General features: G+C 36.8%; 1 protein-coding gene across 1 annotated transcript; it reads right to left on the bottom strand.

Moving 5' to 3' along the window:
- Positions 1-25: 25 nt before the first annotated feature.
- abcg4a (ATP-binding cassette, sub-family G (WHITE), member 4a) lies at positions 26-27,649 on the bottom strand. The gene is made up of 15 exons (XM_052124707.1): positions 27,163-27,649; positions 23,079-23,316; positions 10,710-10,827; positions 10,400-10,532; positions 9,707-9,757; positions 9,248-9,393; positions 8,918-9,041; positions 7,596-7,710; positions 6,630-6,775; positions 6,440-6,538; positions 5,372-5,540; positions 5,055-5,155; positions 4,808-4,966; positions 4,081-4,199; positions 26-3,723 (listed from the first exon to the last, which is right to left on the bottom strand). The coding sequence occupies exons 2-15, from the start codon at positions 23,305-23,307 to the stop codon at positions 3,498-3,500; spliced, it is 1,935 nt and encodes a 644-aa protein (XP_051980667.1). The 5' UTR covers positions 23,308-23,316; positions 27,163-27,649; the 3' UTR covers positions 26-3,497.
- Positions 27,650-27,983: the final 334 nt, after the last annotated feature.

Raw genomic sequence — 27,983 nt, 5'->3', positions numbered from 1 at the left:
ACTTGCATTGCTGATGAGAAAAACAATTTTTATGCAGAAAAACTGGGAAGCTAACTGCAATATATCTGCAATAAAGCCAAATTCCTTTTCAATATTTAAAAATCAATTTGCACCTTAACTGCTTTTTTCTAATCTGAGAGAGCTGATGTTGAAGGCTTTTTGTTCATTAAGGCATGCACACTGCATAACAAAGAATGTGATGTTACATAGAGATAAATTGCTGGAATAATTGTTAATAAAATATGACTGCTAAATATGAGGGTGTGAAATATAATCTCATCCTTATGATCTCAACCTTCTAGTACAGCAACCCATAAAACACATATAAATGGCGCAGACACCCAAAATGATTGTTACAATGGAGAATTAACAGACAACCACTGGAAATATATAGTATATTCAAGGACTACTTATCATTCACAAGGCACAGAACAATACTATTGCTATTAGAAACAGGTATTACCCAACTCTCTACACTGGAGATTTTATCTGCACATTCTGTCACGTTTGTGTTTAGAAACCACATTCCTAACACCGTCCAATGACACCAAAGGAAATAGAACACAAAACACGCTTATCTAACAGGCTGCAGATTGGTTAGTATCACACAATATTGAGTACAGAATTGTTGTGCGGCTAATAGTTTATCCACAATTTCATTGACCCCAGTTCTGATGCAGCACTTTTGAAAATGGATTCTGTGCTCCACAAGCATCTACGGTCAAGGGTGCCCACCTAGGATCTTAGCTGACCTAGGTTTCCCTGGGTATACCATATGGCAATAAAGCAAATCTGATTTTAAAGCAGTGATTCTTTGATTGCTGGATGATCAAAAGATCATATTTAAAGCTGTGTGCAATGTTACAGTGGACAGATTGTTCTAGAAAAAGAGCAATCATACCTTGCAGTACCATGATTAAGAGTCTCTTTAAGTTCCACTGACTGTAATGAGAACGCTCTGTTCTGAGGGCAAACTACCTCTCTCAAAATCTCGAAATCACCTTTTATTACTCAAATGGAGTTATAGTGGAGTCAACTTGGAGCCCAATAATTATGTTTCTAAAACAAAACAAAAATGTCCAAAAAAATTAACCCTCTACAGATTATTTCAAATCAGCTATGAGTCCTTTTACAATACATGTGCAACATAAATTCCTTGCAGCATCTTGGTTTTTGATTCCAAATTCATTGTGCATTTATCTTTTTCATAATAATCCCTTTTCCAGCAGTGCGTGTCATCTTAACAGATATAAAAATAAAATTAATTACAAATAAATATCCAAAAAGTGAAACAACATCAACAAAAGTGCACACGTTTATTTACACTTTCACATAAAGCAGACACATGTACTTTCCTTGTGTATATACTCAAGTTATTAGTATTCTTCAATATATAAGGAGACATAACACGTAGCAGGACTCAAAAACATTAAGTCATTTGTGAAGATGTTTGCATTGCATTGCAGTTTTGAGTAGCCTGTCTAGGGAGTAGAAGCAGGGAAAGGAGGAAGTGTATATATAGAGGTGCAAACAAGAGGTATAGATTTATCCATCCATGCTTCTAAGCAGTACACAACACAACTGAAGATGCATATACTGTTCATCCAGCATTCCATGTTTTTCAGGACACACATCTCAGGCCAGGTGCATCACACATTTGACAGTGCTGATAACTGCAAATGTTGAGTCCTGAAATCGTCAGCAGTGCAGTTGAAGTGTAAAGGGAACAGACCCAAAAAAGCAGAAAGTAGGCTTGCGAGTCTTATTTTGACAGTATTGATGTTCACTTAAGGATATAACCAGCTTCTGCTGTTGTAGGACAGTCTTAATGTCAGACATTATGATTGCAGATTCTTTTCATTTGATATGTTTCATTCCTGGGTAAATATAATTAGGTCAATGGTGCTTTGTGATCAGCACCAATTCACATTGAAGTCCTCGCCTTTTTAGTCACTCTAGGGAGCTATTTTACTGTACAAGTTCAAGGTATGATCCCTCCTGATCCAGCTGAGAGAGCCCAACACAAACTGCTCTCTTAAGCGACCACAGTGGCAGTTGTCAGAAAATTCAAGGTAAGAGGACAGACGGATTTGATACTGGCAGCCAAAATGTTTGTCAACAAGATGTTTAAGTTCCCCCTCAGTAAAAATTGCAGGCAGTTCACATCAAGGGCACTTGCTGCAACATTCCACAAATGGTTAGATTTAGGCTGACGTGGAGTCTTGAGAATTGCCTTGAGACTGTAAAAATGTTCTTCAAAGTTTTCTTTGAGCAGGTCATCACAGGAACGGTAGTATATTATTCTAAACACTCCTGCAGAAACTCAGAGTATTGGTGGGAAGACTGGCAAATTGATAGAAATAATGGATTTGAACTTGATTGAAATTGCTGGCCATTTCAGCATGGTTCTGTTTTCTGCTCTTGCATGTCCTAAGGTGCCCCAAGCAAGCGGTGCACTCTCTTCCGAAATACATAAGGTTCTTTAGCCTCGGTCTGAATGAAAGTCATTAACAAGAAGACAATATGACTATCTCTCAATCTGGTATAAAGAGACTTACATGTTGGCTCATTGCCGATCCACATGCTAAAGAGGGCTGTCATGGGATTGTCATTGTTATTACATCCAGTCCTGTTGACAGAGACTCATGCTTCAAAGTTCAAAGTCACATCAGGGTACAATGCATTTACAACGTTCAACTGCATGGAATTATACATTCAAAAATTACAGTACAAAATCCTTTAAGTTTAAAATTAAAAATTCAAGAAACAAAAACTAAGAATAATGTTGCACTGCCAAATAATGGCCCCGGAATCAATGTGGGTTTGTGTAACTCTTTACAGTTAATTTTTCAGACCTTACCAATCCAAATGCAAAAATAGAAAAAATGTTTTGAAACTTTCATTTTAAAATGTTCTGGTTACTATAAGAATGGATAATTTAGCTGTTCTCTCATTTTCTTCCATTTCAGTTTCTCTTAATTGTGATTTCAGAAATTAATTTTGGAATAATTGATTTATGAACCCACACCCCGCGCAAATTGCAAGACAAAAAAAATTTAAATTTGAAAAATTTAAAATTGGTGATGATTCAATTAATTCGTTTATAAAGTTGCAATTTAGAAGTAATAAAATGGAAGAAAATGATATTTATCCATTCTTGAAATAACCGGAAAAAATGAAAGTTTCAAACAGTTTTTCTAATTTTGCATTTTGATTGGTATGGTCTGAAAATGAACTGTAAAGCATTACATGGACCAATGTGCACTGTTTTCTGTGTTATTAAAATGGTTTAATAAACATACTAATGTTTTAATTAAATAATTTAAATTAAAACATAATATCTAAAAATGGTTTCTGTTAGGGTTGGGTTTATAAGCGCATAGAAAAACAATAGAAGTCAATGGAACATCCCCACCAAGATGAAAAAACAAACATGTGTAAGTGTGCAGTCTATGTGTATGTTAAATTATATGTATGCTTAATGATGAGCGCTAGCTCTAACGCTCTGACTTGACTTTATAGCGCAGAACTAAGTAAGTGGAGAGTCTCAGAATTAAGAAGAAGACCCCCAACACCATGAAGTCCACATAGAGCTTTGCATCTTCCACATCCAGCAGCTGTAAGACCTCCTCCGGCTTCTGGAACTTACACACCACACCGGGACACTCCAGCTCTGAGCGGTTCATGCCGTAGATGGAGAGGATCACCCCCTCAAAGCCATACCTATGGAAGAAGAGAGCACATTGTTCAGTGTGTGGTTGAGAGCAGCTGTGGTACCAGTGTCAATTCTGGATCACCTGGCTTGATGATTTGCATTTAAAGAAAATGATCTGCAGGAGGTGCGACTTGACTGGACTGATCAAATTTAGACATGTGAAAAGGTCATTTCTGCCAGAGCATTTTACCTACAAAAGTCACTTAATTTTCAAAAGATCCAAATAATTATTAATAATATGTTATTAGATAAATAAGGATGAAAATAAGTTCCACTAGTTTATTTATTTTTTTGGGAGATTTAAGTTAGTAACACTAACTAGAGTTAGTAGTTTTAGTTCTTGATTGTTATGGTTTTTGACAGACCTGACATATGACACATAGGAGCTCCACTGAAGGTATTTGGGAATGGTGTCAAAGTTGACGAAAAAGCCAGAGAACAGAAGGACTGGGATGGCAGACACTGGACCTACAAATGTGGCAACCTGAAATCAATGCAATAGAGGAACAATTGTTGGTTAAAGCGTTAGAAGATGGTCAATAAATGTTAAGGGACTTTGTATTAAAGAAAGTGTATTACAGTACAAATATATTTTTACAACAGATGAAATTATGAAATAATTGTTATATTTAATCTTTGGGCTTGTTGTACTTATTGAAACGAGAGCAGAGAGAGGACAGGAAATTATGGTGAAAGAAATTGGGGAAATGGAAATGAGCCAGATTCAAACTCTCACTGGCCACATGTGCACCACAGCTCAATATGTCAAGAGCAAGTGCACTGACTGTTATTCTATGGCTCTGACAGGAGTATGTTTAATTCATATGTAATGTGTGTAGTATATTTACATAGTACAAGTATAAAGACTGGAGTTTAAAATCTGGGATTCAAAATCAATTCAGCTTAAATCCACTTTATTGTTGCTGATAATATCATCTGTAATGACAAAAACTGTAAATAAATAAATTAAATCAGAACATTTTAAAAATGGAAGCATTTTCTATGTCCTCAGACTTTAAAAGCCCACTTCACTGAACTTTATATTTAAAGTACACTTGTGTATGCTACCACTACTATTTTGATGTGCCATACCTGCAGTGATGTGGATGCAGCTCCAATAAGAAGCCCCAGAGACTGAGCCACTAGGGCAGTGGAGGTGGACAGTGCCATAAACAGCAGATATCTACCTGCCTCTGGAGGTTGCTTTGTCATCCAGTATACTATACTGCAGTACATTATTGGACAAATTATCTGAAAGAAAGACAGAGACTGTTTGCTAACTAAGATCCTCACATTCACATACATGATCAAATTCAGAAAGATCTTCAATAAAAAATACCTGGAATGGAATGTCAGCCATGGTCTTAGCAAGGTAATATGCCTTCAGACTGTACCAGTAATTAAGATGTTCTCTTATGAGCACGGGCATCTCCAGTGGAACTGCAAGTGAAAGACAGATATTATTGCGTCAGTGCTTAATTCAATCCGATTCAATAATACTGTAAGCATGAAACCTCTCAGTTAAGTCAATAAAAGTGATTATAATCCAGCACAACCCCAAACAGATTTGGTAGCATCTCATATCACATCTATTTTGCATGCTCACAAAGCCTTATGCACATTCACACACACATACACACATAGACACTTCCTTACATGTCAGGACGGTTGGCATGAGTGCAGCAAACATGAGAAACAGCATGGAGAAGAAGAGGAAACCAGTGTTGTTGAACACTTTACTGGCATCATTTCCAATGTTCAGGTACAACAAACCAATCAGCACACCAATACACAGGTGTGACATCACCCTCAAGTGAGTTAATACCTAAAAACACATAGACAATATTGTTTTGCTGGCTTATGACTGCATTTGTAACAGACTGATTTAATAAATTACAGTTTCGTGTTTTGCACTGCATTACTGTGTAAGGTGTGTCTCTCATTCCACTGCCTATATTAGGGATGGGCGTTATCAAGTAATTTTGAAGTTGAGTATTCTAACCCACACAATAAATGAGTAACCAATTACTTGCATTACTTGCAATATTCGAGCAGTTCTTTAATAGTCGAATAGCTGATGCAGAATGAGTACTCGATAAATTGATTACTGTTGCACGACTATTTTTATAAATGAATTAGTATATTGTTCAAACATAACTGGTATTTATCAACAGCATCCCTGTATAACACATCATGACCAATATGCTTGTGGTATCATATGTTTTGTTTATTGTGCATCTTTATAGCTGTTAAAAGTTATGTGCCTTTATGAAATACAGTATGTTCTTATCCTCTATTCATGATGACTTGAGAGACTGAAGAAGTCATGACAAAATTTCCAGTAAGTGAAAATAGTGAGCAGCCAGTTTTCAGTTTTTTTTACCATGCATTATAGGAATTTGTCAGTGGCATAATTCTGACAATTGGACAGCACTAGAAATGGCTAGCTTCCTTGGAAGTTTACGTACTGTATAACACTGTAAAAAGTAGAAACATGCACATGTTTTCTTTAGGAGATATTTCCACCTGATCTAACCCTTAAAACTGACTTTTATTTGTGTAATAAAATCTAGTCATGTTGATTTAGTCATGTTAAACGTTATTTTATATTAAAACCAGTTAATTTAGATGTTACGTTGTAAAGCAAATCTTTAGGTTACCTGACATACTTATCTAGGGGGTGGTTTGAGGCAGTACCAATAACAAGAAAAGGTTCATTCGTACCATGTCCCTGCATATAGTGATGAAGGTTCGCTTGAAAAGAATGCAGAACTGTGTGAGGGTACTGGTGGCAAAGGTGTGTTTCTCAATATGGCCTGAATCCTGTGTGAAAACACAATAACACAAGAGGTGGGTGGATCAGAGACTGATGACAGGCAGATTTTGTGTGTGAGGGTGTGTGTCCATCACTTACATTATGACATGGGGAGGGACAGGATGTTGTGGGGTCATTCTTGTCAATAGCGTTCTTCTTGACTTCATCTGAGCACAGTCCTCCTTGGACAGCCTCGAAGAGTACATGGTTCAGATCACCATACTCCCCTGAGGCGACCTCAATTACTGTGAATAGAGAAATAGCAGAACTCATACGCATGGTGACTGATCCGCTGATAGACAAGAGGAGCCTGAAAAGACTCACTGAATGCATCAACATTGTCCCATCAATCACTTAATCCCACTTGATATAGTATGTTAATCTATAATTAAAGGTGAAGTGTGCAATTATTGCATCATTAGTGTCACCAAACAAAATTGCAAAAAATAATGACTCCCAGACATTCACCATGTTTGTTATTGGCCGATAGTCCAAACCCAAACTAATGCCATTGGAGCCGATCTTGTTTTGGGCTAGTCAGGATGTTCAAACAAACAGAGCAATAACTTAATAGCACAAAAGTGTTTACACTTTTCAGGGTAATCAACCTACAAACGGCTTACTTACAGTATAATAGGTAATTACATTTATGTCTTTTTTGTCATCTTAAACAACTGATATTACAGCATTATAGCCTCTCCGTGTTTGTGAAAAATGTTAGAATATGCGGTCATTTATTAAAGTTGAATTGTTTCCACCATGAAGGGTTGACCTGCCTTATGGAGAATAAAATAACTTTTTTAGACCACTAATATGACTGGAGTCTTCATGTCATGTGAGTTTACATCATTTTAAACAGATTGCTCATTGATTTCTTTAGGTGAACCTTTTTAAAGCAAACAAATACTCTTATTCATTCATAACTGCTCTGACAACCTACGGAAAACAAATGTGTCAGAAATCACTACAATGTATAAACTATATGGCTATTTATATAATCTATTTCAAAATGTATCTCACACACACACACACACACATACATACACACATGTGCAGTAGACCTACTAAAGTCTGCAGGATTGTGGTATGTGGGGCAGTGGAGTCCAAGGTTCTTCAAGTAGGGGATAAGGTTAGGAACTGTCCCCTTATATATGCACTGACCTTGACTCAGGATATAAAGCTACAAAGAAAAAAAGACAGAATTCATTCATCAATCATTAATGCATCAGTGCACTCAGTCATTTTTGTGTTTATTTGGTCTTGGACTAACACTGACACCTAGAGGCGTGGATGCAGCATCATTAAATCACAATAGCTTTCAGTTACCGATGCCTTTGTAAAAATTCACTATTCAAAGTAAACCATGATTAGTTTAATCCATAACTCAAAGTGTCCAATAACAGAATGGTTATTGAGATTAAGCGTGTTGTTTTCGGCTGGTCATGTGATTCTAACATGGCTGTTCCAATGAGGGGACCCTCTCTGTCTAGAATAAAACAGCTTTTATAAAGATACTGATATGACTAGAGTGTTCATCTCATGTGGGTGCTCATTAATTTGATACATATTATCAGGGTTCATCCACTTCTTTTGGTAATGTTTATATCTTTTTGTGGCTGATTTCTGACATTTCTGATTTCTTTTGTGTCATGTTCTATGAACACATGGCTTTCTTTGGTTTTCATTGCCATGTGTTCTTGTTCTCATTGTCATGTGCGCTTGAGTCAGTTCAGTCGTGAGTGATACCCCCAACCTGGAGTTGAGTGCCTTGCTCAAGGACACAATGGTGGTGGCTGTGGGGATCGAACCAGCGACCTTCTGATTACCAGTTACGTATGTGCTTTAGTCCACTGCGCCACTACCACTCCATTTGCCTCACCTGCCTTCCCTCGTTACCCTCCTCATTTCCTTCCCTATTTAACCTCATTGTGTTTTCTATCTCGTGGCAGTTTGTTGTGGATGTTTCTCTGTTTAGGTGTCATTCTGTTTGCCTCATTCCTGTTCCCCTGCTGTCCTGGCCTGTTTGGCTCTGGACCGTGTGGCCTATAGGCTTCCTCTCTCTAGCCCAGCCAGTCTTATCAACTCCCTGCCCTGGGAATTTTATTTGTTTATGTTCATTTTTTATTAATAAAGTCCATTAATTTCTACTCTGCACTTGTCTCTGGAGTCCTTGCCTCCCTCTACACACCCTGACACATATACTTCAAAATTACTATTCATTTTTTCAGGAGTAATACATTTTTCATGAAGAAAAAATACTGCGAGCATCTTTTTGCATTAAATATTGACATAAACTCAAGTGCACACTATGAATCCATGTCCTTCATCCTAAAAAAACTACTTTTCATAGTATAATTTTTTATTGTAGCAGTAAATGAGTCATTCACCTTGTCAAACATTTCAAAGAGTTTAGCACTGGGCTGGTGGATGGTACAGATGATGGTTCTTCCTCCCTGAGCCAGAGATCTCATCAAGGACACCACTTGGAAACAGGATGCACTGTCTAGACCACTAACACACACCCACACACACACACACACACACACACACACACACACACACACACACACACACACACACACACACACACACACACACACAACACACATATTTGGGGATATTAAAAGGAAATATTTGGAAATATTTAATTTCCCATTGCATTTTGAAAAGATTATGATGTGAAATATGACTATGTGGAATATTGCCGCTGCAGGTACCTGGTTGGTTCATCAAAGAACATGACAGGAGGGTTGTTGACCAGCTCCAAAGCGATAGCCAACCGCTTACACTGGCCACCTGATAGAGAGACAGTACGAGTTTGGGCACACTCCTGCAGTCCTAATGCGGTGAGAATCTCATTCACCTGTCACACATTATATAATTATTCAGCTTAAACAACTACACAAGCAAAAATTCACCATGTAACGTCATAGTGTTCATATTTATAACATAACAAAAATCTGGGCTTCGTTCTTACACATACATGTAAGAAATTGTTAATGTTAATTTTTCAATTGAACTTTTCACTTAATATAATTTTTGTAATTAAAAAAATAAAAACTGTTTAATTGCAAAATGTCAAATAGAAGCATTTGCTATGGACTCAGATCCCACTGTGTTTACTTGTTTATCTTAATATATAGTGGTGCCACAAAAACTATGTAAAGCGCACATACCAGTTCTTTTTTCACTTCCATATTTTCACTAAGTTTGAGGTTAGCTGAGACCTAAACAAAACATAGAAAGATTAAATGAATCAGTTATATATGAGAGAAAGCTTCTTGAACACACACACTCACACACAGACACCAAGGTCATATTGTTAATAAAAACTATTACAAAGATGAAAACTAGCAGTGAAAAAATATAAAATAAAAATGGGAGTTTGCAAAAGGAAAAAAATCTAAACTGAAATATAAATGAAAACTCAGAGAATGACAGAGAAAATTACTTTTCTCAAATATTTTCATATTTTCAGTCAATGTTAGATGGAGTTAATTAATCTCTCAAGTCTGACAAAATGTGTTTTCTGTCCAATCATTAAATTAGACAAGAAGCAGCCATCTGATTGACATGTAAAACATCCAACCACAATTCACTTGTTGCATTTTCTGACAAAGTGTTGTGTGTGTCATCATAGGAAGATAAAGCAATTTGTGATGTTGTGTTATAAGGAATGAAAACAACTAACAATGAAATGAAAAACGTAATTTTTAAGACACAAACAAAATAAAAACTAACTAATGCAAAATGTGTTAAAATTAAACTGAAACTCAAAACTACAAAACAAAATAAAAAAGTAGAAACATTTTCATAACTATAATTTTCAAAACAGACACACGTACACACACACACACACAGACTCTCACCATCATAGCTTCTCGTGTTGTGAGGTTTGGCAGTAGCATGTCATCCTGCATGATGTAACACGACATTTTCCTGAAAGTGCGGAGGTCACGGGGCCGCCCGTTTACCAGGATCTGACCTTTCATGCCTGTCTGTCTGCAGAGAGAGAGGGAAAAGAGACAGGAATCACATATCTTAATGAATGCATAAACAGAAAGGATGGGCAGTGACAGGACATGTATTCATAAATACTCCCTCTTTCACTCTCACTCTCTCTCTCTCTCTCTCTCTCTCTCTCTCTCTCTCTCTCTGAACGCAAATATGCACACTCACCTGTAGCCGGCAAGAATGTTCATGAGAGTGGACTTTCCAGCCCCTGAGGGACCCATGATTCCGATAAGCTCCCGACTGCAGAACTTTCCGGACAGACACTTCAGAAGGGCCTTATATCCTACACACAACATTTTGGGTACATCAGGATTACTAAGTTGTTTGACAGTAACCACCTTGTCAAATTAAATGCACAATGTAATTAGTTTCCATCAAAGAAATATGGGCTTGATTATATTCTGCTGTATACTAGTATACAAAATGATGACCTGTGAGTATTTTTCTGACATGTGAGTGTATTATTATAATAATAATATATAATTTTCTTTCTTTTTTTTCAAAGTAATTAAAGTATATTATGTATTATAGAAGAACATTAGGCCTCAAGTAACTTCCAAAATATTCTTTAAACTTTAAACAACAGAATGTAGTTCTTATGAATTAAAATAAACACTGGGTGGTAAAAAAAATTTCATCTTGTCCTTAAAGCTGAAGATTTTCTGTGTTAAAATACTTTCTACTTTTCCAGCTTAATATGCAGATACAACTATAAGTGAGCCTTGCATAGTTTAATTTTCTTGAAAACTGTTTGTTTTGAGCGACCCGCTTAAAGGTGCTGTAAGTTATTTTTTTCATAGAAAATTATGCAAAAAATGTCCAACTCCCTTAAAGATATTAATGAAATAAGTGTCCTGAGATATCTCACTGCTGTAAAGTTTGTAAACAGCAAACAAATATGTGTCTGCAGACCACGGACATTGACGCTTTTCACCTGTCAATCATTTTGCTCATTCTCATAGTGTCGTATATGAAGTGGATCATTGAGGCTATGATTCATAATATTTGTCAGTTGAGGGTGCTATTGTGCCACTGTTGAATTTGACAGCCTCAGGAAAAAAACAATGCTGCTGTAAAGTACTGTAAAAGTTCGAAAGTAATGAATTTGGGTATCATAAAATCGTATTACAGCCACAGAAGAAATATTTGCTCCTCCTGATAGATGAAATTGCCTTAAGCTTGATGAATTAGTCAAGACAATTTTATTTGTATAGCGCCTTTCACAACACACATCGTTTCAAAGCAGCTTTACAGAAGATCAGGCATTAACAGACGATAAAACTGTAATGTCTATAATGTCGATGAATCCTCTTTGTGTAATTAGATAAAATACAATTATTAATCGTGTTTAAGAATAAGTAATTAAATAATAATTGTATTAATAACGCCAGTGAGCAAGCTGTAGGCGACTGTGGCAAGGAGCACAAAACTCCAGAAGATGTTGGTTAATGGAGAAAAATAACCTTGGGAGAAACCAGACTCACTGTGAGGGCCAGTTCCCCTCTGGCTAACATCATTAATATAATGCCAATATTACTTATGTATAGTTAAAGTCATGGTTTAAAATTATTAATCTAAGTAAGTGTTAAGAGTCAGTGTTTAAACATCGATTTTGTTTGAACTGTAAGATTAATGACTAATGTCTTTGAAGTCCATCCTGGATTAACTGCAGAAGTTCACATAGATGCAATTGTCTTTGTTAATTGGCTGATGAAGGCTTTTGTTGGCAATTGTTAGTCTATGCATTCCATTTCAAGATCGTAGTCCATCAATAGACCGAGGTGATGCAGGCAGAGATCAGGGATGTGAAACGCAGTTCAACCTGGCCGGTAATTTTGGTGAGGTTAGGTGTGGTCCATCCTAAATCCAAGGTTCAGTAGCATGTCTGAACCTTGGTAGAATTAGTAGAATTAGTATTTGTATGTTAACACAAGACACAACTACAATACCTTGGACAAATGCAAATGTGGTGTAGTTGAATGTATGTGTCTTTGTCTACATTGTGGTAACCAAATGCCCATATGGGCTGGAAAACCAGAAAGCATCTACATTTGGCCAGCATTTAGGAAAACATCTTAATAAACATACTAAACAATGTCTTGGATGAATATCTAAAAATGTGTTAATTGTGTTAGAGTTAGGTTAAGAGGTATGCTAGGGAGTAGAAAATATCATTAGCTCAGTTTACAAACAATTAAAGTCAATTGAGAGGGTCATGTGACACTATGCGAATGGAAGCAGCCTAATGGCGTTCTCAGCAACACTTTGCAACAATTATCCTTTCAATCAGCATTACTCTGTGAGAACTGATTTAGTTTTGTTTGTTAAACTGCGCAGGGGGTGTATGATGTCAAAGAATTTGAAATCGTTGGCCTGTGGAGACATTAAAAAGCATTTACTGTATCACACGTCTGACATCTCTCAAGAGCAAGATGGCAGGGGTCCGGTTGGGAATTATAGCGTGTCTCAGGATGAAGGTCAAGATATTGCAAACATTTATGCAGCTTTAAAGGAAATCATGACATGGAGGGCCTCGTGGAAATACGTTGAGGGACCTGGAAGACTAACCCGACGACCACCAAAACTGATATGGATCAAGTGAAGACGTAATAATGTTCGTTTCATTGGAATTCCAGAGGGAAAGGAAGGTCAAGATATGGTCAACTTCCTGGACAGGCTTATTTGAATTTGTTCGACATGGGCTGTCATCAGGAAAAAGAGCACATGCACAGAGCTCTCGGTTGGCTTCCCATAGCGGGTGACAGATCCCGATCCATTCTGGCAAGGCTCTTGTGGACAGCAAACAGGGACTTTGTTTTACGTGCGGCGAGGAATCAAGGCAAGTTGTGCTGGGAGGATTACAACATTATGGTTTTATGGTTACACAGGTGAAACGGAAGAGATTCACGCACAGGATGTGAACTTCACTTTGCTTTTCCCGGCAAAACTGAGAATTGATGCCAATGACGGACGTAAGACATTCACATGCCCACAAGAAGCTAATAATCTTGTAGCAATGGTTTCGCGGATGGTCTCGTGTGCCTGCATGGACCATCTTATTTCTGGGGTTTGGACTGTTATATGCAAGGTTGAAACACAATTTTATTTTTCTTTCTAGGGTTATTAAGGATTTTATGGTTACATCAATGTTGAACTGTGCTCTATAAAATTTTGCCTTGGGTACACAATTCTTCCTTGCATGTCAATCTGTCACACTTTAATTTAGGTAAAAGTTCCATAATTTCAATGCACCCAATGCTGATTTTTTACAGATCTTGATGAAAAGTTACAAGCCTCTATGATATGATTTAGGGTGGATACTTCAATCTTTTAATTGATCACTTATTCCATTTGCCACAGATTGCTCAATTGGAGCATTCGTTTCAGATCATGCTTTGGTGTGTTTAGAGATGTTGCCACATATAGAGAAAACAAAATCATATAGATGTCGCTTTAATACATCCTTCTGCAGGGCCCAGCATTTCAACACATGTTAAAGACAGAAGTTAATGTTTATGTGGAGGCAAATTAGTCCTCAGTGTCCTCTGTGGGTGTGGCATGGGAGGTGCTTAAGGCAGTTCTTATGAATCATACAATATGCTTAATTTATCAAAAAGATCTAAGCACAAGAATTCATAGAATTAGAAAAGAGTATTAAAAGTGCTGAAATAGAGATGAAGTGCCAAAGATCATTCAATAGTTTTAAAGTGTTGACTAAGCTAAAATATAGGTACAATACTATTTTGTCATAGAAGGTGGAGTTTTGCTTTTTCAGAGCAAGACAGACATACTTTGAGTCAGGAGACAAGGCAGGGAAACCTCTTGCCAGTAACATAAAACAGAGAGAGTTTTTTCCAACATTCCTTCAGTGAAGTCTTCTGGAGGCGATATATTTACTTATGCAACATATATTAATAAGGACATTAAAGAATTCTGTTTCTATCTTTATAGTTTCACATCTTCATCTACTGATAAGGATATTAACAACTTCGTAGAGCAATTAGAACTTCCTAAATTGATGAATAATCAAATAGACTTTCTTGACTCAGATACTTCTTTGGAGGAGCTTGTTGAGGTTATTAAAGCCGTGCCAACAGGTAAGGCACAGAGGCCAGATGGTTTTGCTGCAGAATTTTTTAGATCTTATGTCACAGAACTGGCCCCTGTTATGTTACAAGTTTATACAGCATCATTAAAGAAAGGTGAATTACCACCAACCATGATGCAAGCCCTGGCTAGGCTCATTCTTAAAAAAGGAAAAGACCCAAATGAATGTAAAAGTTATCAGTTAAATGATCCTGATGATCCCTGATCCAGTTAAATATTGTTAAATATTCTGGATAATCGATTAAGCCAAGTAATTACATCCCTTAGACATATATATCAAGTGGGGTTTCTTAATGGTCATAGTTCTTCTGATAAAATTCGATTTTCTAAATATGATGTGGTCAGTAGCAAATTATCAGACCCTGATTGATAGGGTGGAATGGGACTATCTTTTTAAGATTTTGGAAATGTATGGGTTTGGGAACACATTTATTGGGTGGAATAAGTTACTCTATCAACATCCGTCAGCGGCAGTGTAAACTAATGGATTAATTTCAGATTATGTTTTGTCTTGGTCTTGGCCTTTCACTGGTACAACATTGAACAAGAAGTCCTTGCCCCAATTTCAACATTGCAGCAAGTCTTTCTATAAAATTGCCTAGAGAAGTAAAAATGTATCCCATTATTTCACACTTACATTCAGTATGGGCAAACGTTTCCCATATGTTCAGTTTTAATATTTACCTAAATGTTTCCTCCAACATATGGCTGAATCCCAAATGATGTATTAACAAGTCCCCCTTTTGCTTGAAAGAATGGAAGGAGAAGGGTGTAGCTACCAGGGGTGCAAAGTAAAGAATTACAAATACTCACATTTCTATAATGAACTACTTTTTCCCAAGAATTTTACTTTTTAAGTAGTTGTAATTTTTAAAATTGTATACTTTTATTTGAGTACATTTTAAGTGCTGTAACTGTACTTTTAATGTGCTATTTTCCCACCATCTGTGTTCGCTACTTCCCTGTCCTGATTTTATTTTTATCTATCACATGATTGGCTAGGGAAAGTCTCATGACTCCCATCAAAACACATAATAAACTTGACAGCTGCAGATCTGGTGCCAACTGTTATGAATGTGGAGAATGCCTCAAACACATTTTCAACACCTGAACATCACGGCTGCATCTGTGATTAAAACATTTTTAAAGAAGAATTATAGCAGGGCAAGAAATCTCATCACTGTACAAACTGCAGGGTATGAATGCAAAATTCAAATTATAACACTGATTGAACTGTACTGTACAGTGATTATGTACAATTCTCACCTCACTCAATGTTTTGATGAGAGGACTTGTACATTTATAACCTCCACAGTTAACATCTTCAGGGAAAAGCACAGAATAACCTATTTTAAAATAGAATGAGCTTGTAAACAGCTCGAAGGTGGAATGTATATCAAATGTATGTGATGCATACAAGTAAATATTTGGTTAGAACAAGAATGTAATTGAATTAGTTAGCTGCAATTTACTGCAGAAACCAGCAAATGCAGAGAAAGTCCCTCTGTAGTGATCAAATGCCTTGTTTAAAATGACAAGATTGTTACCAGCCCTGCATGGGCATTTATCATATCTCTACCCTTACAACTGGGTATTTTTTGCATATTTATCGATATTGTATAACATCTGTTAAGCATATACTATATGTCAGATCCCATGGGTTCACACTTTCCAAGGCAACCATTCAGAATTCAGTACATGTTTATGACTCAACACATTCTAAAATGATGACAGAGTGGGAAGCAGAGAGAGCAGGGGAAAAGCAGATCTGGAGAGAAAATATTGCAAGAATCGAGAAGATAAAACATGACAGGAGAACAGGAGTCTAGAGAGAGACAAAGTGTAGAGAGAGACCAGAGGTAATACAGAAAAAGCCAAAACAACCACGATGGATCGATGAAGATGTGAGGCTGGGAGAGAGAAAACAAGGAAGAGGCAGTATGACATTTAAGGAGGAGGGTTAAATGCAGGAAAGCCACACAAGTGCCTGTACTCAGCCATCAAAAACATAACAATTACTCTATCTGCTCTGCCTCTCTCTGATACTTTATCGTGCAAGGCTACAATATGTCCTTCACAATTACATCTCCAACATGCCTACACATTACACTGATTGTAAAAACTGTTGTTGGACAAATATGTCTCATTCCAAAGATGAGAAAGATGATATTAACCATTTTTCAGCATGAGATGCTGCTGGTATGTCAATTACACAGACGGAACAACAGAGGGAAAGTATATGGATGTATGAGGGAATATTGAAAGAATGGCATACTGATATATGAGGCACTAAGTGAGGAACAGCATTATGAGTTATAAGAAGGATTGAATACTGTATAAACCTATAGTATAAAGAACATGGAACAAGTCTCAGGAATTACCTGCCATCAATGTCACAGGGATCATCATTGTATATGATTTTATATGATATAATGTATATGATGGTCAAATGTAGCTCAATTGGTGCCAGGATGCCAGGATCACAAGTTTGATTAGCAGGGACCACACAAACTGATACAATGTATACAAGTAATGCACTGTAAGTCGCTTTGGATAGACGTGTCTGTCAAATGCATAAATGTAATGTAAGTGTGAAAGACCTTATGATACTGTCCAGGACAGCAGGTCTGTCCTGTGTTTGTGTGCTTGATTTTGTGCCACGTCCCATTAAGTAAATCAGTTAATTCAGAGACCATCTTGGTAACTCCCTGAGCAGCTATATTCTACTTCAGTAATAGGAATACAAGTACAGATTCTTTCTACTTGAATAAGGAAATACGGAAATCTCCAAAAAATAATAATAAAATAAATAAATTCAGGATTAGTTTCAAAATCTGCAATAACATCTAAAAACAATGATATCATAAATTTGGATTCTTAAACTCAAATAATGCAAAAAAATTAATATTTCAGGCTTGTCCAGCTGAGCATGCATGTTCTATAGTAAGAAAACTGGCAATGCCTCTGTCATAAGTCATTAGGTGTTTTAACTGGAAAGACTGGGCTATTTTACCTAGAAAATAATAATTCTGTCATAATTTACTCACCCTCAAGATGTTCCAAACCTTCTTTCTTCCAAACCCCTATGGCCTTCTACTTTCTTTCTTCCGTGGAACACAAAAGGAGATGTTAGACAGAAGGTTAGTGACTGACAGAGCCTTAGTCACCATTCACTTTTATTGTATGGAATAAGGATGCAGTGAAAGTTAACTTTAGCCTCTTTTTCACCATCGGGCCGAACGTTTCTGGCACGTTACGGAATCGTTGCTGTAGCATTTCCACTGGAGCACAGCAGGGCACGATTATAACCTGTTCTAGGTCCGGTTAGCTAACCATACTCAACCGTTCTCAACCTTTAGTATGTGGCGACTTGTTTGGTGTATCTTCATGATTTTATTATGATGGTTTAACTAGTATTGTAGACTACATTTATTTTTCTACACACATTTTTCATCAGGGAATTACATTACTAGCTCATTTAAAATTTATTCTCATATACTATTTTCATATAATACTTAATATTTTGTCAATAAATATGCTTTTTATCTAGTCTAGGAACTTTCACCTTTCTGCATATTTGTGTCCGGTGGTAAACACACATTATGGAAAACCTTGCACCTTTTAATCTTTACTTTCCTTTTTGCGACATGGTCCGTTTCTTTGCAAAACCAGAGAAAAAGCATTCCTAAAAACTGGAATATGCGATCATCCTCCATAATGCACCACACTTGATCCAATGTTTACATCTCACAATGTCACCAAAAGACAGATGTGTTACGCACCACGGTGAAAAAATAAACCTTAACCATGCCAGCTGTCCCGGATCGGCACAGAACAGTACGGTTTTGCGATGAAAAATGTTCGGCCAGATGGTGGAAAAGTGGCTATTGACTGAGGCTGTCAGTACCTAACATTCTGCCTAAAATATCCTTGTGTGTTCCATGAAATAAAGAAAGTAAGTCATACAGGTTTGGAACAACATTAGAGTGAGTAAATGATAACAGATTTTATTTTTTTTTTTTGGTGAACTATCCCTTTAAAGGTGCACTCAGTAACTTTTTAGCTGCCTCTTACTCGACCCAGTAGTACTTGTGTTTTTGGACTTTCTACTGACACCCATCGTCCTGGATACTGGGAGATTATTTTCTTAGATGCTTCACTCCAAAGATGTTTGTTTATCTTCTGGTTTGTTATTTTTAGTCCTTGTTTTTTTCAGTCTCTGCAAAAATCCCTATTATGGACATTCTTGGATTTAATCCAAACAAATTCTTTCACATTGTCATTATGTGAGCTCTCTGCCCCATCTGAACACCGCCTTGGTGTTGAAGTTGCATCGTTTATCCATGATTCATACGGTGAGAGCTACAGGTAAATAATAAGTACATCATATTTGTTGTTTTATTGTTTGAATTGCTTGTTTTGTTTACATGAACTTTTATGTTTGAGCATTGTCTGAAAGCGCCTTATGAAGTAAACATGTTATTATTATTATTGTCATTTTTAGTGGTAGTAACTCAGTCAATTGCGTAACACTGTGTCACGTGCTGTCAACCACACCCTGCAGCTTTTATTGGATGACTGATATGACTGGAGTCTTCATCTAATGAGAGTGTACATCATTTTCAAAATGTTTCTAAAAAATGCTATTCATGTATTTACTGTGTGTAAAACTTTTTTAATTTGCAAAAACTTACTGAGTGCACCTTTAATTGTTATGATGTCCCCCATTTATTGTATTGTGAGTATGTCTCCTCTGTCTTCATATATGTTCTCTGGTGTGGGCGTGTGTGGATCTCAGCATGCTGGAGGACATGAAGCTAAAGCAGCTGCTGTGTGTGCAATTGTCATTATGGATGGGCGATACCACTTATTTTCTTTTCGATCCGATACCAAGCACTTTTAGTGTAATATCACCGATATCGATACCAATACTGATACCTCTATTAAATAAAATGAGTAACTTTATTATTACTTATTAATTAATTTTATCAAAACCTTGGTTACTGCCAAAAAGAAACAAATGGGAAAAAAACATGGTTTCATCAGTCATGGTTACAAGTCATGATTAATACAATACTACTACAGTAAATTCATGATAAGTTTTCATATAGGTATAATTTATTAACGAGGATTACAGATCATTATCAATGTTTTAACAACTGTGAATTTAAATAACCTGTAAAAAAATGGCCACACAAGCCCATAATAATAAATGTCATGTCTAGTTTGGTCATAATTGTTGTAAATAAATCCAAATGCTGATTTTCCATCATTACCTCAGGAAAGCACTGCTCCCTCTTTGAACGAGTGCTGTGAATGAAAGGGTGAGTGCTGTCTGCTGGTGTACTTTAGCATTTCTGCGTGTCAAGATGAGCAAAAAAAAAAACTTTTGCAAATAGTTGCCATGCAACAATTTGTTCATATAATAATTTTTTCCATTTTGAAGCTTATGAGATGCATTAATATTCATGTATAAGATCACTTGTTAAAAAACTACAACTTAAGAATCTATATTTTTATGCGAGGATCGATATTCTTGATACCACATCAGTGTCAGAAGTATCGATACTTTAGTATCGATCTGCCCATTATTAATCATCATCATTCACCAGCATTACCACAGCACTGCACCAGCCTATCTGCTGCTTACTGACTAAAATCCATGAAGGTGTGAAGAGTGTGTGTGAGAAATTGAGAAGATAAAGAGTAATGCTCAGTAATGAGATTGTTCTGTTCAGTGAAGCACATAAGAACAAAATTTCTCCAAACCATTTTTTTTTTTTATGTGTGTATAACAGCATTTATGAACAGAACATTTCTCCAGTAATCAATTTACTCCTCAAATTGCAAAATTTTAGCTCTGATCAATTTCTCCATAGTTCTCCATGTAGCTTCCTTAAGGGTGTGTCAGCAATGCATCTGTATGTCATCACTGGATATGGTACTGCAGATAGCCTCTTATCTTATCTCTTGAGCAACAGAAATGAGAATGAAAAGAATATTTACAGAATGCCAGAAGACAAAATAGCCAAGAAGCAAAAATAGCCAAGACAACTGTAGATATTCCCCTAAGCCTCGTGCACCCATCAAAAACGTCCCTATGCTGCACAGCCACTAACAGCATGTACGATGATCCACTGAACCAGAAAAAAATTCATGGGCAGCATAGAGGGACAGTGTCCTTATCAATGCAGTGTCTGTCAATGTGCATGTGTGTGGGCTGAGCTCATCTTGGGGAGGTTTAGTTAGGATGGGCAATAGACAGCAGAGCAGTGCAGTCTGGGGAAGTGAATTATTTACTAAATCAAAGGTCTGCTGAGAACAGCAATCTACAGTCCAAGACACAGGGTGGAGCAAGTGTGTGTGTCAGCACGACCGTGTGTAAGCTTGATTGTGTAAGAGGCTACTAGGAGTAGCTGTGTCCATGTATATTTGTGAATGTGTGTGTGTGTGTGTGTGTGTGTGTGTGTGTGTGTGTGTGGGCAGGTTTAGTGATTTACACTACCTTTTTTTAGGTTACAAACTGGTCATTACATGGGTATTATGCTATAAATGTGGTTTATGAGGACATTGCTATTGTCCCCATAATTAAAATCGCTTTAAAAACATTTTTATTGAAAATGTCAAAATTCAGAAAGATTTTTGTGAGGGTTAGGTTTAGGGGTTGGGTTAGGGGATAGAATATAAAGTTTGTACAGAATAAAAATCATTATGTTTATGGAGAGTCATCATAATGACAGCTGTACCAACATGTGTGTGTGTGCACATTATCACATTATCATATCTGGAAAATAATTCAACACTGTCTTGATTTTAGACATAGTAGAAATCTCAAAAGGACCATAATTATACCATAACCATAACACAAATAATTTGTTCCAGTCAATTTAAAATTGGCCTGATAACAGATTTTATGCTTGATTTGTAGCATAATTGCAGTTTGTGACTCTTAAATAATATATTCTACTTATTACTTACAACTATTAATTCTTCTTCAGTTGAGGATTTCAATTGCCATTTTAATTTCTGCCTTGAAATTTAAGCCTTATCTTATGGGGGTCGAAGGGTGCACAGCACAACCAAATTAGCAAAGCAATTAAAAGCTGAAAACACAACAAAATTAAGCAACAACACAATGAAATTAAAGGAATAATTCACCAAAAATAACAATTATCTCATAATTTACTCTCCTGTATGCCATCCCAGATGTGTATGACTTTCCTTCATCTGCTGAACTCAAATTAAGATTTTTAGAAGAATATTTCAGGTCTGTGGGTCCTCCCAATGCAAGTAAATGGTGACCAGAACTCAGAATGCCCCAAAACGAACATTAAGGCAGAATAAAAGCAATCCATATGGCTCTAGTGGTTAAATCTATATTTTCTGAAGTATGATAGGTGTGGGTGAGAAACAGTTAAAAATGTTAAGTCTTTTTTTACTATCAATCTCCACCTTTGACCAAGTTGTTGATTTAGATGGCTGAATGTAACAGTGAAAGTCACTTCAACAAAAGCATGTGGGAGTGAAAGTGAAAGTATAGATTTACAGTTAAATAAACGACTTAAATATTGATATGTTTCTCACCCACTCTTATTGTATTGCTTCAGAAGATACGGATTCAACCACTGGAGTCTAGTGGATTACTTTTATTGGGCCTACAAAGCTCTGGCTACCATTCATTTGCATTATGAGAATCAACAGAGCTGAAATATTCTTTTAAAAATCTTTGTGTTTTGCTGAACAATAAAGTCATACATATGAGGGTGAGTAAACAATGAGAGAATACTGAATATTGATATTTGGGTGAACTATCCCTATAATACGACACAACACAAGAAAATTATCAGAAAATAAATAGTTATAAATATGCAGTACTTATTTGTCCTTAAGTAATCTGGTTAATCCCTGGTTAGTTTTCTACCAGATCTTGTAATGCACACAACTTAAGCATTTGCTCGAATCCATACCGGGCAATGATGTGAAAATGATTTCACAGTCTATGCATTTATTCTTGTCTACCGACAGCTCTTATAAGGTGTCCTGCTCTTGCAAAAATTGGCTGTATGCAGGCTGTAGCCTCTGCTCAGACATCGAAACACTCAGTGGAAATGTCTTGCTCAGTTCTCCGAGTCAATGCTCTCTTGTGATGTGTTGACCACAGAAATCTTGTTGTGACTTGCAGTGAGGAGAGCAGCTCTCTGCATCTTCCAAACAGCCTCATGATCACTCATACATTGATCCAGCTTAAAATATTTTAGATTTTCTGTTAATTCTGATGTGCTGTGGCTTAATTTGGTTGAGTTGTAGCTTATTTCCATTTTGTTTTCAGCTTTTACTTGCTATGCAAATTTGACTGTGTTGTGCACTTCTGGACCACCACATCATCTTGCTGTCATCACCAAATATCATCATGAATTCAAGCCATACCTCTCCTTCTCCAGCAGGGGCCCTCGCGGATGGTGTAGGAAAGCTCTGTAAACTCCAAGTCCACTGCTGAACGTTGAGGCAGGTGAGAAAATCGCTGTGCCTCTGTGATATGGTTCTCCACCTTCTTTAAGTGAGTCAGCAAGGCACCATCTTGTGGGGTCCCTCCCGCATGCTTGGTCTCCTCCATTGGAATGGACACTGACCCTGGCTCTAAGGACTTCGCAGCCATAACAAGAGCCTATACAATTATAATAATGTGTAAATAATGACCATGAGTGAATTAACATGTATACAGACACAGAAACATAAGATGAAATACATTTGAGTGTTGAAAAATTAAATGGCATCAAGAAATCTACCCATGTGTTCAAGCAATCAAATCTTCACAGTCAAATCACTTCACAAATACATACACAAACACACCCACTTATACAAGGGAGAATGTGTCTTTTATGTGTAATTAGAGAAAAGGTGTAAAAGAAGAGGAGGTATCAAGACTGTTCCTCTTTTGAAAGGAAACATTGAGGTTTTATCTATTTGAACTTAATTAAATCATGGTGGTAATCCTTCTCCTTAATTAACATTATCTCATCCTAACCACATTTTTTTATGTATTGAAATAATATGAAGTGTATTCACTTAGTCGAGTTGAATGGAATTAGGAAGCTAACTATATAAATATCTAAAATAGTGTTAATTTGAGCATAAAATTATCATCTCTGTGATAGAGGAAACATCTGCTCAGACATAAGGGTTACACCACTTGCAGAAAGTTTGTGAAATTAGAGAAAGACTCAACCGTGAAGGCTATGCAATTTGACGCTAGCATTTGAAGCACTGATGGAAACCATTTTTCCCTTCTGCGGGGCAGCCCTCAAAGAACACTTGGGTATATATATATATATATATATATATATATATATATATATATATATATATATATATATATATATACTGAAGTATTTTCAGTATTTCTGTTGCTTTCAATATATATATATATATATATATATATATATATATGTGAAAAGCTCTGCACTATTGAAAGCAACAGAAATACTGAAAATACTAAACACAGAGATGTTCGACCCACTGGTCATGTCAGATATAACCCAAGTGTTCTTTGAGGGCTGCCCCCGCAGAAGGGAAAAATGGTTTCCATCAGTGCTTCAAATGCTAGCGTCAAATTGCATAGCCTTCACGGTTGAGTCTTTCTCTAATTTCACAAACTTTCTGCAAGTGGTGTAACCCTTATGTCTGAGCAGATGTTTCCTCTATCACAGAGATGATAATTTTATGCTCAAATTAACATATACATATACATATATTTTTTTCTTTGTCCTCTATTTTGATGACAACACTTTTTCAGTTTTATTTTCACGTGTAATAATTTTGATTCTGACGTCTTCCTTCTGTATGTGCAATGTTGAGGTTGTAATTCCAGAACTGTAGGATTCTACAGGGAGTAAGGATTTGATTACAGTCTGACAACATTATAGTGATGATTCACAAGAAATTACTGGATGACAGAAAATATCAAAGCCCTACACACACACACACACACACACACACACACACACACACACACACACACACGTACACAAAAACTGAACATATTTAAATAATTAAAATAGATGATGACTAACCAATTTCTTGCATGTTCTTTAAGACAAAGTATAAAGTAAATATATTTATGATGATTTTTTTTAATGTTTGTTGTTATCATGTACCATAATTTAATTGAGATTAATTGTGATTAATCAGAGAATACTGTGTGATTAATTAGTTCTCCCTAAGCCACACTTGCGTTTTTCTTGGCTGTGTGCTTAAGGTCATTGTCCTGTTGGAAGGTGAACTTTCAGCCCAGTCTGAGGTCATGAGCTCTTTGGACCAGGTTTTCATTAAGGATATTTCTGTATTTTGATGCATTCAGCTTTCCTTCAACCCTGACCAGTCCCCCAGTCCTTGCCGCTGAAAAAACACCCCCACAGCTTGATGCTACCACCACCATGCAGGTGATGAGATGTGTCTGATCATCATCCAGACATGATGCTTGGAATTGAGGCCAAACAGTTCATTTCATCAAACCAGAGAATCTTGTTTCTCACAGTATGAGAGTCCTTTAGGGCTTTCATGTGTTTTGCATTGAGGAAAGGCTTCCATCAGGCCACTCTGCCATAAAGCCCAGATTGCTGGAGTGTTGCAGTGATGGTTTTCCTTATGCAAATTTCTTCCATTTCCACACATGATCTGTGGAGCTCAACCAGAGTGACCATCGGGTTCTTGGTCACCTGTCTTACCAAGGCCCTATATCACCGATTGCTCAGTTTGGTCGGGCGGCAAGCTCTAGGAATAGTCCTGGTTGTTCCAAACTTCTTCCATTTAAGAATAATGGAGGCCACTGTACTCTTGGGAAACTTCAATGCAGCCTAAATTTGTTTGTAACCTTCCCCAGATCTCTGCCTCGACACAATACTGTCTCTGAGCTCTGCATGCAGTTCTTTTGAACTCATGGCTTGGCTTTTGCTCTGATATACATTTTCAGCTGTGAGACCATATATAGACAGGTGTGTGCCTTTCCAAAGCATGTCCTATCACTAGAATTTGCCACAGGTGTACTCCAATCAAAGTGTAGAAATATCTCAAAGATGATCCAGAGAAATGGGATGCAACTGAGCTAAATTACAAGTGTCACAGCAAAGGGTCTGAATGTCAGTTTTTTCTTTATAATAAATTTGCAAAGTTATCAAAAATATGTTTTTTGCTTGGACATTATGGGGTACAGAGTGTTGAATAATGTGGAAAAAATAAAATTAATTTAAAGCACTTTAGCATAAGGTGGCAACATAAAAAACTGTGAAAATAATGAAGGGGTCTGAATACTTTAGGAATATATTTTATATATAAACACAATATATACAGTATAGAAATCATTTAAACTGTTTAAAATATAAAATAACAATGACAGATTATTGGGATTAGTCTGCAACATATAAGACTACAATCATATCAGCATATAATATAACCACTCATATTCAATGACACTATCATTGTAAGCATCGGACCAAGCAACAGAGGTAAAAACAGTAAGGCCTGAAATGAGAACGTGGAATCCATATGAATTATTGTATTTCACATAAATGAGACTGCATTTACTGTAGGCTGCAGAAACATTTAAACCAGTTCTGAGTACTGTGCCAGATACACTGCCTTTCTTAAGAATGAATGTTTTCAGTGTTGCCGGCTAGCAAATTCTACACCTTTATAATTATAAATATTATTTAAATAGAATATATAATAATATATTACATTATAAAATAAAGAATAATGTATCATATAAAAGTGCTTCACTGTGGAATCTTCCATTAAGAAGTGGTCACCATATTTTCCATTTTGATTCAAGGCACAAGATTGTGGAGAGTAGAACAAAGCAGTGCCTACAAAGGCAGTGATCTGAAACAGTGATCTAGAAGGCTGGTTTTTAAATCCTTATGGGACACTAAGCACTCAAAATGAGTGGGAATGAGATAAACAGGACCTCAGTGCAAACCTTTGACATTGCATGTCATTGATCAAAATAAGTTCTGTCTCTGCTAAGGCTGTAATGTTAGTGTGGTAGTAGTGTAGAAGCTGGATGAAAAACACACCCTAACGATGAACTACAAATCCTCATGGGACAACAACTGTAAATTCACCCAATAGGAATGAGTGATCGCAGCCATGCACACATAGCCCTGCATTATACTTCAGTGTGCCCTTGTGATTCATCTCCATGACTAATAATGATAATGATGCTCTACTCCTCAGCACAGATATGAGAGAGAATACATGATGAGCAATTATGTTGCTAAGGAAGGAACAGTCTATTCATAAACAATGAAATGTATGAGACTGAAATGCATTTCACATTCTTCATATGCGTGCTCAAATTTGTGTAGCTACACCTATAGCTACAGTTTAGAACAGCATACATTACATCCCCGGGACCTGTCAATGACATCACACACGTGCAAAACATAGGATTGTGTGGGTGTTCATCTACAAGTGTTATTACACACATACACAAACACAATTACACGATACATACTTTTATGACGTGTTGAGTTGATCAAACGAGACTAGCCTACTCGAGGGACTGGCAGCGTCGATCCTTATAAAAATATCAAATTCCTGCCTTTGGACAGATACATCGTACGTACACATAGCATCAAGCAACAGGAGTGGGCCCTGCTTTACAGTCCATTTGAGAGAAAAGATGCTCAGGACGGTACACGCCTTATCCCGCTGACCGGAGTCGGTGAGGATGCTCTTCTCTTTCAGAAAACCGCTACACAGCACAGTCATAACGGTCAATGAGAATATACCGACAATTCCCATCCAAAACAAACATTAGAGTTATGAATAATTAAACAGATGCAGCATCCTTGCAAAGCACCCGAGTTTCATTTCGGACAGCTGATAGAAGGACAAACTCGAATGCGCATTTACATCAGTCTGCCGGAATGCGTAGGCTATACTTTAAGGGAAGAGGGGTTGAGCTCGTCCTCCAGGTCCTCTGGATGGTGTACTATAGTTGGTTATTATATACACGCGGTGGTGAGAGCATTTCTGGCACGCACGGTGGTCTGGGGTATTTTGGGCGTAGTTCTGGCAGGTTGAAAGGGCTAGTCCGAAATTAACCCGTGTTACACACTTGAGCGAGGACATTTAAAGTTGCAGTGATGTATTTGGTTCAACGGTTACTAACAATATGCGGCTTGCTTGAATTAGAAGATTAAATGTCCAAAATATAACAACCAATTCTGGAAATATCAAATGTGTTTTATAACCTTGTGCTGTAAAGCGTTGTTTATTAAAGAAGGATGTAATTGCCCTTCACTCTTATTCTGAAAACAAACGTTTTTTTGC

This window comes from Xyrauchen texanus, chromosome 4 (assembly GCF_025860055.1).
Source record: "Xyrauchen texanus isolate HMW12.3.18 chromosome 4, RBS_HiC_50CHRs, whole genome shotgun sequence".
NCBI classification, from domain to species: domain Eukaryota; kingdom Metazoa; phylum Chordata; class Actinopteri; order Cypriniformes; family Catostomidae; genus Xyrauchen; species Xyrauchen texanus.
Note: the sequence above shows the minus strand (reverse complement) of the source record. Positions and strands in the feature narration are given on the sequence as shown.

Coding starts and splice junctions, on each gene's coding strand:
- abcg4a (XM_052124707.1), bottom strand. CDS start 23,307: ATGGCTGCGAAGTCCTTAGAGCCAGGGTCAGTGTCCATTCCAATGGAG. Junction 6,776..7,595: donor CCACAATCCTGCAGACTTTA/GTAGGTCTACTG, acceptor CTCTATTCACAG/TAATTGAGGTCGCCTCAGGG. Junction 6,539..6,629: donor GTCCCTCCCCATGTCATAAT/GTAAGTGATGGA, acceptor GTTTTCACACAG/GATTCAGGCCATATTGAGAA.